Below are 12,512 nucleotides of genomic sequence, written 5' to 3'. Positions count from 1 at the left end.
GGGACGCGGGGGCGGCGGGACCCGCTGTCCCCATCCGCGACGGACCGGGCCGGGTCCCGCGTGGCTCCCGGCAGCCGTGGGCAGGCGGTGACTCGGGGCAGCCTGCTGGTATTAAACTTTAACCCTCTTGTCAGCAAGCCAGAACGGGAAAGAAGGGCTTGTCCAGTTCGATGTTAACCTCTACTCCTCCGGAGAAGATTAACTTCGGAGCCCCGGGGCGGGGGAGCGCGGTCCGTGCGCGGCGGAGCCCGGCAGAGACTGTGGCTGAGCAGTGTCGGACACGGCAAGGGCAGAAATATTGGCTAGGGGCGAAAAATATCGACAGCATCCTGGCTGCCTCCTCTTTTTTGAAACAGCACTAGTGCTTCAGTGCTTTGTCCTGGGTCAGAAGTCCAAAAGTCTGAAATTATTCTTTTACTGGACACAGTTGTGAGTCAGACTCCGGCACTCAGCCCCTCTACGGGAGACCGTGTCTGGTAAACACCTTACTGATCTGTTCTGTTTGAACAGACAACTTAGAGATATATCTTTATGTAGCTTATTTGGGGTGATCCGTTATTTTATCTATACACTTGGATGCAGGTGGGGGTTCTTTCCTAGCCAAAAATTGAATTGTGAACGTCCAAATCAAGGATATTCATTTTCCCAGCCCGTAGGATCGATCTCGGCGCAGAGGCTTAAGGGTACCAATGCCCGTGTGGGAACCCAGCCCTCCACAGACCAGGGCGAAAAATGCGTGTTGAGATGCGAATTTCTTTCAGAGCCCTTCCAATCTGTGGTTCACTTTTTTACTTTTGTTTGTTTGTTTTTCTTTCCCTCCAGAAAGTATTAGAAATTGCTGCAAAGCATTAGAAAGTTGTAGCCACCCGGTCCGCGCACTGCTGATTTCGTTTCTGGTTATCTGCAAAACGAGCTTTAAGCCAATTTCGTGCTTTAGGCTAAAGAGAGGGATTCGTATTTCCCTCCTAGATGCGTGGCATTCCTGGAATCTCTTTGTCAGCTTGCCGTAGGATGCTTCTGTAATTTGCCTGGAAACTCTCTCCAAAATTTGTATACAGCGGTTAAGAACGACGTAAGATTTCTGAGCCATCGGGACATTCTGGCTGGAAAGAGAGAGAGAGATATCATCTTTCACTGATAAGTCAGTATTAAACTGTTCAGAACCTTGTTCCCATTTAACCCAGAGAACCACCGTAGGCAGCAAAATACTCATTTCCTGCTAATTTCTTTCCTTCACTGCTCTGAGAAATAAAATACATCTACAGGAGAAACGGTACTTTCTTCGCGAATCTCAGGAAAGTTCTTACACGATTCCCTGAACTTTGCCACGTTTGGATCTTCTATGCCACTTCAACCCCCTCCGCCCCCCCGCTCCTCCTTAACATGTAAAGGCTATTGCAAAATGACAGGAGGTTGGTTGAACTCTGTGCCCGGAGGTGAGCTCTACCACCCTCCCTGCGAGCCTCCTCTTGGCGTTAAGCCTGGAAAGCAGAGCTCGCCCGTCCCCGGCAGCGCGGCCCCCTGTGCGGGGGCTGCGGGGCCGCTGCTGCGGGCGCTGCCGGCGGGGCCGCGGCCGCCGCTCCGCGGCCGCCCCGGAGAGGCTCCCCGCACCCTCCCCGCTCCAGTGGAGCGAGCTGGCGCGAAGATGTTTATCCTGAGATGGAAAATGGGTTGTTGAAAAACAAGCCATGTGCAAATAGTTTAATTTTCCGTTTTGATGCTTATCTTTGTCTCCCGAATTTCATCGGAGAGGCTTTAATTGGCGTGTGGGTAATAGTTCCTAAATAATCCCTTATTAGATGACTTCAGACGAGTTGTGAACCAATAACGTCTTAGTCCTAAAAGTGAAAGTAGAATTTGAAGGCTCAGGTCAGTTTTTGTCAAAGGGCTCATTTGAGCATCTTTTAGTTTGCTGAAAAAGCTAATTAAAGAACGTTTGAAGGTTAAAGTCATTATTCCGTGCTGTTGTCGTGCTACAAGTGAGCCGAGTTTTGTGAAAACACAAAGGGCAGAAGTCACAGAGGTGGATTACTGTCAGTCCAGGCTACAGAGGCACAGAGAACTGTGGCATTAATTCCTATAGAAAGGTAGACAAACACAGTCACTGACTAACAACTTTCCCGCAGAGCCCCATTGTCTAAGCACTTTCTTCTGCTTTGGGGCTCTCTTCGAGTTGCTACAGTCGTAACCAGATCCCAAACTAGGTAACTGGGCGACTTTCGGGCGCAGAATTCTTGACCTGTGAAACAATTTCCACGACAAAAAAAAAAAAAAATCGTTGTGGGTCTTGGCTGTTCCCTCTAACATTTATTTCCCCCTTCAGCGGTGCTAATTTATTCATTACTTGACAGAAAGTTAGCAACGCACCAGAACTCTGCTGGAGCCCGCAGCACCCTCGGCACTCGCCGGCTCCCAGTTGCCGCTGCCCGCTGCGCTCCGCAGCCCGCGGTCACACCCGGCGCCCCGTTTGTGGGGGCGGCTCTGGACGCTCTGGGGAACTTTACGGGCGGCGCCGCCGCCGCGCAACAGCCGCGCAAAACCCGCGCAACAGCCGCGCTGCGCGGGACCTGCGCGCCGCGGAGGGGGCTGGAGCGCAGGGACACGCCGCGCGCCGGAAAATCCCGTGGGCTAATCCCGACGGCTGTTAACACCAGTTTGCGCCTTTGTGTGTGCGTGTGCGTGGACAGCAGATTGCAAAGCAAGGCACACAAAGATAGGCGCACACAGGCACAGCCGGGGCTGCTCAGCCTCGCCTCCCCATCGCCCGCTGCCTTCGCGCTGAGCCCCTTTGCCCCGCTGGCTCATAAAGTCTGGATTTTTAGGTCTGGCCACGACTACAGATCTCCCCAAATTCAAAGAAACAGATGTTTGGGCTGATTATGGATGGGGGGAGGGGAGGAAGGATCCCTGCAGCTGCAACTCAAAAAAATATATTGATAAAATATTTCAGTGGTAATAAATACGCAGAGATCAGCCCGACCTTGCGAGGTCTTTATTTTAATTTTTTTTTCCCCCATATACAAAAATCTTTATCAAACCTCTATTCTATGCCTTCAATAAACAGAACCCATTACCTCACGGCAGCTTTTGTTGGCCTGTATACAAGCGAGAACAAAATGGTTATTCAGGAGAACGCTTTCGATTTTTATTGTGTGTAGTATGCACAAAGAGCAGTGTTATTGTATTAAAAAGAACCATCTGTAGCAGAAACAATGGCATCAAATTATCTTTGAATACCCACTGCAAAAATATAAAGCTTTTTTATTATTCTTCTGCTGTACGGTGGGGGACAGAGAAGTGACTTTTTTGTTGTTGTGGGTGCATTCTTATAACACACACACAAAATCAGCCATTTGGATTTTTTAAGCCATAAACGATTTTTTCCCCTCTTGTTCCAGGGACTGCAGTTAAAAGCTAGGGCTAGGACTTGGAGGATGTGTAGGCAAACGGAAGGAGAGCCGAGGGAAGAAAAACCGAAATGGATTCATTCTCTGTCCTGGATGGAGGAGGAGAGGAGAAGAGAAGGGGACGTGCGAGCTTCCTTCAACTGCCTCTGTCCGGTGAAAAGTGTTCAGACCCCCGGGGCTGCGCCGGGCTCCGGAGTCCGTGCGGACTTTCACGTTGAGCTGCCAATCAAACCGCTCACAGCCACCACCCTGCTCTGGCACCGACATGTAAGTAGCTGCAGCACAACTTTGACATTCACAGTTTTTCCCCCCTCCTCCCCCGTGACCTTTAAAATGATCTGGAAGTGTAGCTTCCCACCTACGACCCACCGCCCCGAGCTCCGCCGCCTTAACCTCGGGGAACTCGCGCGCGGGTTTGGGCTCGGCTGAAATTGCGCGGCCGCGCAGCGCCGAGCGCACGGCTGGGCAGAGGCGCTCCCGGTCCGCAGGCTGCCTCTGCCCTGCCTTCCCCTCTCCCCGGGAGCACACGGCCCGCGGAGAGCGCTGGAGCGGAGCCGGGACGCTCTCCCGCCGCGCTCCGGGGGTGTTTCAGATGGGGCCGCTATTTCGGCGCTCCCCGCGGAGTGGCGCGCAGCTCCCGGCTGCGCAGCGCGCATCTCTCTGGGCGGCGGGCACGGAGCCGCCGCGGGTTCCCCTCGCCGGGAGGTGGGTCCGCAGGGCCGGGGCCGTGCGCGGGGCGCGGAGCGGCCGCCGCGGGGGTTCCCGGGCGCGCAGCGCTGGCGGAGGGCCCGCGGCCGTCTCTCTCTGCCGCCCCCTGTGGGCGGCGCGGCGCGTTCCCTGCCAGATCCCTCCGGCGGCGCGCAGCGTTCCCGGCCCCATCCCGGGAAAAGGGGGGATCAGCCCGGCGGGGCTCCCGGGGCCTCGCACGCCCAAGAAGGGGATACACCGGAGGGGAAAGGCGGCGCATGACCGGGCAGCGCTCCGGTGATAATAAATCATCCGTACGTTTGGTTGCCTTCGGATGCACTTGGGCTGGGAAAGGACCGATTTTGACACCTGGGCTCATTATAATACCGTTTAAAGAGAAGCTCTTTTTAGTTACAGTTAGCAAAGTTGAGGTTGGATTTCCTCCCTCTTCCTCCCCCCCCCAACCTCGGCCCTTTTTTTTTTTTTTTTTTTTTTTGGTAAGAATTTGGTAGATAAAGGTTAATCTTGGGCTGAATGATAGAGCTGTGATTGACAAGAGAAAAGGTGTTGAGGGCAGGTCGAGCTGTCTTATTTACAGCCCACTGCTTGCTATAGAGCCTTTGTTAGGACTGGAAAGCTAATTTAGTGCTGATCAAAAGCACCACAGAGTTAAAGGACTGGTAATGACTGCTAATTTCATTTCAGCCTCATACATCCCCAACTGCTGTAATTAAAGACGTGCTATTTAAATACAGGTGAAGGGGTTTTGTAGTAGGGGGAAAGTGGGTAGCCGGTTACAATTTTATTTAGAGTTAATATGGTAAAAGTCCAACATTTGATTTATGATTTTAGCGATTTGCTTTTTTATGCTCTTCTGCCCCGGCGGAGCGGAGCCGGGTGGCAGGGCCGGCCGTGCAGGGGCAGGGTGAGGACAGCGCGCTGCAAGCGAGGGATGCGAGCTCCCTGCTAGCGTGGGGTTATCTTATTTTTAATTATTCCCATCAAACGGCAGCCAGGAAACATCGGGAGCGCTAGGGAGAGGGGAGACGGAGGGGCACGTGTCGGCTTTTAAGTGCCTCTGCGGAAGCTCGGGTCCTTATATTATTATTATTTTTAATTAAATTATTTTAGCACTCCACGGCTGGTTCGCTGGCTCTGAGACGATGTAATTTCACAACCCGATATAACAGTTTCTTTCTGGGGAAACATCAAAGGATTGAAAGCTCTACATTTCCGTAGTTGGTTAAAATTGACAAAAAAAAAAAAAAAAAGAAAAAGAAAGAATTTAGCCTTTAATCTCTTTTTATCCACGACGACTAAAGATCTGTACTCGACCCCGCTCGGCTCCGGGCTCCCCGGTATCCCCCTGGGCCCCCCCGGTCCCTCCCGGACCCCCCCCGGGCTCCCCCCGCTCCTACGGCCGCTCCGGGCGGGAGGCGGCGCCCCCTGTCGGCCGCGCCGGGGGTGCCCGCGGGGAATTCCGCGGGAGAGACTCGCCCGCGGGTGGAGCGGGAGCGTCGGGACGGGATCCACGGCGAGGCGAGGAACCGGCGCATGGAAGCGTCTTGGAGCCTCTGGAGTGGGGGGGTTAAAGTAAGCACGGTGAGGTGCAGGCAGGGTGAGCGGATAGCCCAGCCCAGGAACCGCGGGCAGGGAAGCCGCCTCCAGCTTGTGCTGTTTGCTCTGTGGATATACAAACGTGACCAAAAAAAAAAAATATTAAAATGCCACGGATTTGTTTCTAAGCAGAGCTTCCCTTAAGCCTGGGTCTTATAGAAATGTCGGTGTGTGACGCTTTCCCGCGCCCAGGGAGAGCAGAGGTGCTGCTGCGGGACTCGCCGCCCCGAGCGGGCAGCGGGACATCCCCGAAAGAACATCTTCTTTATTGTCAGCGTTAGGCACAAAAATAAGGATTAATTTTTCCTCGTTCCCAACTTCGGTGTTGCAGTGCTGTCAGCAAATGCCAGCCTTTCAGAAGCTCGTGCTTGTGTTTTCCTCCGAAGGTGTCTTAAGTAAGTCAGTGTTGACAGGTGTTGCTTGTGAGCAGCCTTGAACGCTTCCTTTTCATTAAGGAAACATTTTCTAAAATGACATATGTTTAAACCCGAAGCAATAAAGTCGTCTCAATCCCCCCCTCAAAAAAAAAGAAAAAAAAAAAAGGAGTAAAATAAACATCCCCTCCCCCAATTCTGGAAAAGGAAGAAGTGTTATCTTCAGTGAATGCCTGGAGTGCGTTTTTATTTCCTCTCTGTGGAGAAGACAGATTTAACAGAAATCTGGTGATACAAAACGATTAACCAAAATATGTGACATGCTGCATTGTCACTAACTTTTTAGATTAATTCTCTACTTATTTTATAGGCATCCGCGTAGCTCTGTGTAGTGCGTTTAACGGCGGTATTTGCGAGTTGCGGTAATACTCAGCACAGTTTATGCGTCTTGCGTGCGAAGAGAAAGACTAATGGAAACCAAATTATTTCTGCTAAATTGGGGTTATTTTGTATCTTCTGTTGACAGCCTGCATGGAAGTCATAACGCCACAGATTTTCTATTAGAGGAACCCTATGGTTGTTGGTCTCACAATAAACTTTTCACTTTAGAAATTATATTCGACTAGATTTTTATGAAATATTATTGTTTGTCGCGCTGAGTATACTGACTCCATTCTTTCAGTTTGATCTCCTCTCGAGACTCCTAATAAGGCAATTCTGTAGTAAGAGCGCCCAAAATAAAGACATGGCATTTTCTATAAATAATAGTAAGAGCCCTGCACAGATTTCCTGCACAAGGAATTCCCAGATTTCCTCTACTGTTTCTTTAGTTAGCATGTGTTCGGTATACACAGCTCTGAAATTAAGCAAAAATATACATCTGTATAGATCTGCCAAGCTAGTTAGAAACAGAGATATTATATGTCAATTACCACAGGAAACGGAAAAATGCAGAGCGGTTCGTACACACGGTTTAACATCAGGAGGCACTTTACAAAAAATTTAGTGACTCCTGCCGAAAGGTGAATGATTAACCCGGTTCCAGGAGAGGAGCTGTTAGTGCTCCCCTTAGAAACAGCAGTTGTGAGGGGGTTGTAAAGGGGTCGTAAACTCCCCCCTCCGAAAGGCAGAAGTTGGCACATAAAGTCAAGGGTCCCGACTGATCGGTTTAACCAAAATGCGGTTTTCCTGGGGACTCAGTCGGTAACTCAGCTGCCCGGTTTTATTCCGCGGACTTTACTCCAGGGAGCAAATGCTGTAAATCTGGGATCGGGTCCCAGGCTTGGCAGACAGCTGGCATCAAGGGGGGGTCAGCTCTATGCTCAGCTGGCAGCAAGAGGTGGTTAGCTCTCTGTTCAGTCTCGTTCATCTCCAATTGGAGGAAAAGTGCATTTTTAGTTTATTTATATCTTTTGGAAGGAGATTTTTTTTTTGGATGCTGGCATTTCCTATATCTCTCTCGAGCGGTGGAAGGGGAGAGTTGAAGAAACAAACCAGAAAAACAACCTCAAATGGCAATTTCCCACTTCACCTTTTCTTGCGTTCCCCTTGAGCCTGTCCCTGGCACCTGCTGGCCTGAGCACCCGCAGCTCTGCCCCTCCTCTCCCGCTGCTGGAGCAAGCCCAGCCCGTGGGCCGCCCCCCCCGGATCCTTCTCCTCACAGTCATCTGGACCCACCGGGGTCCTAACACCCAGGCGGGGTGTTTTGACAAGCCCCGCTGACCAGTGATTTCCACAGAAAAAAGGGTTGTGACACCCCTCGGACAGCACTCCACACCTCAACCCAACCCAACCCAGCAGTGTTACAGGTCATTATGTGTCTAAAGCGCTTCTCCGGCCGCCGCTGGTCGCAAACACATCCATGGCCTCGGTCCGGGTGGAGGATGGTCGGGGAGTCAAACGGGCTCCCCTTTGCTGCCTTGGAGGAGCCTGAGACTCCCTCGCCTCCCTCCTCTGCTCCCGGGCCTCCTCCCGCAAAGGCTCTTTCGGGTCTTCGGATGGAGGACAGGGGATAGACACATGGGAAGTGTTGTTGTTATTATTTATAGCACCGTCTCTCCGCTCCGATTAAGCGCCGTCTAAATATGAATTCACAGTATAGACAGCTAGTCTATAATTTGAATTAAAATCCTCCCAACGAGCCCGTCGCTGGAGAATTCTGAAATCACAAGCCTAAGTTGACACAATGGGCCCATGGTGTCAATAAACCATGGGCGAGATGGAGAGATTGTCACTCTAGACCATAACAGTTCTGAAAGTGTCATTACCGTCTGTCCTGTCAATGAGCTCCAAATTAAGGACTATGAGGAACAGCGAGATAAAAGTCACCGTCTTGGCTCCATTATGGGCGATCGTGTCAGTGATCTGAGAATCACTGGAAAGGACTTTTTTTCCTTTTTTTTTTTTTTTTTTTTTTTTAATGTACTTTTCAAACCATGCCTCGGGATGCCAGGGTTTGAGGTGCACTGAGAGAAGCATCCTTGAAGCACCCCAGGCTGTGCCTCAGGCGTTCCCATTGAAACTGCCAGAGCTTCTTTGGGAAATGGTGTGAATTCAATGGAAGAGCCGGAATAATTCCATCAAAACTGTGCCGGGGCCAAAGAGGACTTCATTTGATTTGGGCGACACGTGTGATCCCATGAACAGACACTTTTTTAGACCATTATTTTCTTAAGTCAACACAAAGATGGTGAAGAGGAAAGAGGGAAATAAAATAGAAGCCTTAACTTTAGGAAAAGACAATACATTTGAGATAGCCCCTTCCAGGCATTAAGACTTTCAGAGAATGTCCCCAGTCTCTCTCTCCTGCGAGCCTGAGAGAGTTAAGGGGACTTATTCAGGAATTGGAAACCTTCAATTCTGGATTTTTGTGCCTTTGTGGGTTTAGGCAAAGCAGTTAGCGTTCTTCAGGAGGGGTTTTGTGTTTAATATACATGAGTTCACTCAACTACAATGGGAAAAGAAAACTCATTTGTTCTTATAAAACTAGGAAGGAAAGATAACTTTAAATAGACTGCCAAAAAGGATCCCGCTCGAGGGGGTTGCCTTCCCGCTAAAGAACCAACATTCAACTGTAATTTCACCCCGCTATGTTGTGCAGTAATTCCTAAGTTTATCGTCATCAATGATCTTGATTTTCTGATTTATTTTTAAGGTCAGGTAAGAAAAAGTACGGGCTGCACTTATACTCTCCTATGGGAAAGAAATCCCGGGAGTATGATTGTAGATGCAGGACAAAAATCGCGGGGAGTTTGAGAAGGCTGTTGGCTATTTATGAAGAGTCCTGGAAGCCTGTTTGGACAATCGGCTTCTCCATTTATTGAGAAGCCTTTTGAAAGCGACTTCGAGAGGTGGTGTGTGCGAGTCGGCTTTTATGCTGTTTATTGTGTACGTTAAACTCCTTTCAGGATCTGAGTTTTATTTATTTTTTTTTAATTTGCTTCTTGTAGCACTGGACGAAAGTGGAGCTGCTTCTTTCTGTTTTCGTTTCTCCCCCACACCAGCCCCCTTTTTTTTTAACCTCTCGGCAGCGTGTTTTTTACCGCCCCAGCCCCGCAGCCCCGGCTCCCGCATGCGGTGGTCGCCGGAAGGTGCGGTGGCAGTGGGTTGGCTCGGAGGGCACGGGCTGAGATCGGTGGTGCGAGGGAGCCGCCCCCGCAACCTCGCGCAACCCCCCAGGCCTGCCACCGGGCCCGGACCCGGGCCGTGCTCTGCCCACACGTGTGCTCGCCCTGCGGTTCCATTCGGGAGAAGCGGGATGAAAGGAAAGGCCCGGAGCAGCGCGGGGCTCCCTCGGCATTCCCCGGCTTTTCAAGTGTCCTTAGAGCCCTTGAATTAAATTATTGGGCGAAATGGGGTCTTGGCGGGCCCGGCCGTGGCTCGCCCCCTCCTTGGTTTGTACGTGTAATGCCACTTCTGAGAGCGACAATCAGGCTACTTGCTGGACAGGCAGGGACAAAAAGGAGATTAAACCGTTTTAAATAATAATAAAAAATATCCAAAACGCAAGCAGAGTGGATTACACTTGCTGCGGCGCCTCGGCTCCCCCCAGGTCCCCCTCACAGCCGCCCTCGGGCCTCGCAGGGAGGGTGGCCCCAGCCTCACCCGCGCTCGGCCCCGCCAAACTTCCCAAGTTTCCCTGAGCTCTTTCTTTCTGGGCCCGGCGGGTCTCCCCGGGTCTTCGGTCATCGCCGTGTGAGATATTTATTTGGCCGAGGACATCCTGCATTTTCCCCACCTCGGGAGCGTGTAGGGGCCGGGGAAGGCGGCTCGGGCCGCAGGGCTCCCCCGGCCCCTGCCCCTGTCCGTACCCACTCCAAATGTGGCTTTCATTCTTGGGCATTCCAGACTATATCTCCCCAAGTTTTCCTCGGCATGCTACCGCAAACTCACCATGTGATGACTGAAATTCCCCAGAGAGTAGGGTACAGTTAGTGCAATAGAACTTTCCTGACTAACTTCGGCTCCTGGGCACTGGACTGCTACAGCATCAGAGGGGAGAGAGGAAATTTATCTGCATACTTTCGTATTCGCCTTTTTTTTTTAACGTAATGAAATTAAAACTTTTGGAGCTCACAGTTGACATTTTGCAGAAAATTGAGTTATCAAGGCAGTAATTATTTCACAGGGAGATAAAACTCTCATAGCCCTAACTGTCAAATAGGGCCCTTTTCAGATTTTAATTACAAAATAAAATTAGTCTGCTCTTCCTCGGAAGGGTTTGTGAGTGGCTAAACAGAGCTTTCCCCAATACTGGTGGTCGTCAAACTCTGCTAATTAGCAATGCTGAGAAATTCCAGTTAACAAGGACATTCTCTAAGTCTCTGCAGGTTCCCTGCCGTTCGCCTTCATTTCCATAAGAAGATTAAGAGTGGAGGGGAACACACTCAAATGCAGATGCAGAAAAGAAGCGTTTTTAACAAGCATCATAATAGTAAGATGCTTGGCTAGTTCTCACCTAATTACTGCAAGTTAAACCTCTATTTGCAGCTAAGGACAAAAAATGGAGCTGCAATCTCCCATCTCCACAAGTCTGCTTAATAGTTTGCTTTAGATTGGTTACTAGTAGGTTCAGGAAAAAAATAATATGAAAATGTGTATATTCTTTCCGATACAGTTAACACGATAGGTTGTATCCTTAGGGCTTTTAGAAAAATCGGCGAGTATTAGAACAAAAAATACATGAAATCCTACTAGTTAACATTCATTTTCTTTTTAAGACACTCATAACCTGGAAATAAGAGTGCGTGTGCCGCAGAGCCCATCACTGAGAACATTTGCAGACTATTTGTTTAATGTAAGCACTTTTCATCTCCATAAATTATACCAAAGGCAACGATTTTTTAAATCCACTCAGATTAAACCGTCCCTCCGCAGGCCTCCCTTCCAACGTGGCTGTATCCTTAGAGAGCAGTGGTGTTATTGTCATTAATACAGAAAATCAGGGACCATTTCATCTTTTATTTTATTTTATTTTATAGCCAGCTTCCCGGTCTGCCTCTGCTTCCGCCCACCCGTGTGTGTATTCCCAACTAAGCAAACCTCTATACCCAGAGGAAAGGCGCAAAAATGCCCCAAAAGAGCCATCGCCCTCACCTTATTTCCTGTAGTGCATTATTATGTATATATGACAGTTTATTGCATCGATAATTAAAAGCGTTAATTAAAATAGAGCCGTAAATACTCCCGATAACACAATTGTTAGGCATTTCCCATCCTTTATTCATATGATAAATGCAATTAGGAGAGGACCAGGCCCCGAAAGGCCTCCAGCGGGCACAGGGCAGCCCACGCCGCCCTGGTCCTGCGTGGAGCCCTGGGCTGTGCACCCCACGCACCTCCCGCAGATACAGCCGGAGCAAAAATAACACTTTGCCTTCGCACCGCCAGCCCTCACCTATCAGTTCAGCACGACGAACACCCACCCACTCCCGTCTTAAAAAAAAAAAAATTATCCCTAAGATCATTTGTAAATAAAACTTTATCAACTGCAGACCAAAGGGAGAACAGCTTTCAGGAGTGTCTGGACAATCAGAATCCGGTTATATCCCACATCTCATAATTCGCACCTATTTTTCATCAGTTTAACCTATCAGTTATCCAGGGGTTATACATACATTTTCGAATTGAACACGTTGAACCCGATAGGATTTATTTGCATAATCCACGCACAGAGAAAAAAAAAAAGATGCGTCTCTGTTCGCTGGCAGGTTTTTATTATTATTATTATGATCATTATTACGATTTAGACGGGGTGTAATTGCCCGCTCCCTTCCCCCCCGTCCCTCTCCCGGCGGCGCCTCCCCGCCCGGGGCGCAGCCGGGCCGGCAGGGGGCGCCGCAGCGCCGCGGCTGAGCCCGTCGGGGCGCCCCGCGCTGCCCCGGCCCCTCACGGCCCCTCACGGCCCCTCACGGCCCCTCACGGCCCC

At 50.2% G+C, this 12,512-nt stretch overlaps 1 protein-coding gene across 7 annotated transcripts in view; it reads left to right on the top strand.

The window, feature by feature from the left end:
* The window catches only part of LOC113968679, a 279,507-nt gene that overhangs the window by 229,248 nt on the left and 37,747 nt on the right, over window positions 1–12,512 (top strand). For 3 of the 7 annotated variants that reach the window (XR_003534592.1, XR_003534591.1, XM_027685454.1), the window contains exon 4: window positions 3,399–3,674. Coding sequence is in view for 1 of the 7 variants with exons in the window: in XM_027685454.1 (XP_027541255.1) it covers window positions 3,399–3,674 (276 nt within the window). In the remaining 6 variants the exon portion in view is untranslated. Of the gene's footprint in view, window positions 1–3,246; window positions 3,675–12,512 lie in introns of those variants that run through there. The other 4 variants (XR_003534596.1, XR_003534593.1, XR_003534597.1 and 1 more) reach the window with 3 other exon arrangements.

This window comes from Neopelma chrysocephalum, unplaced genomic scaffold (genome assembly GCF_003984885.1).
Source record: "Neopelma chrysocephalum unplaced genomic scaffold, ASM398488v2 Primary Assembly neopelma1_69, whole genome shotgun sequence".
Taxonomy (NCBI): domain Eukaryota; kingdom Metazoa; phylum Chordata; class Aves; order Passeriformes; family Pipridae; genus Neopelma; species Neopelma chrysocephalum.
This window is presented reverse-complemented; position numbering and strand designations above follow the sequence as displayed.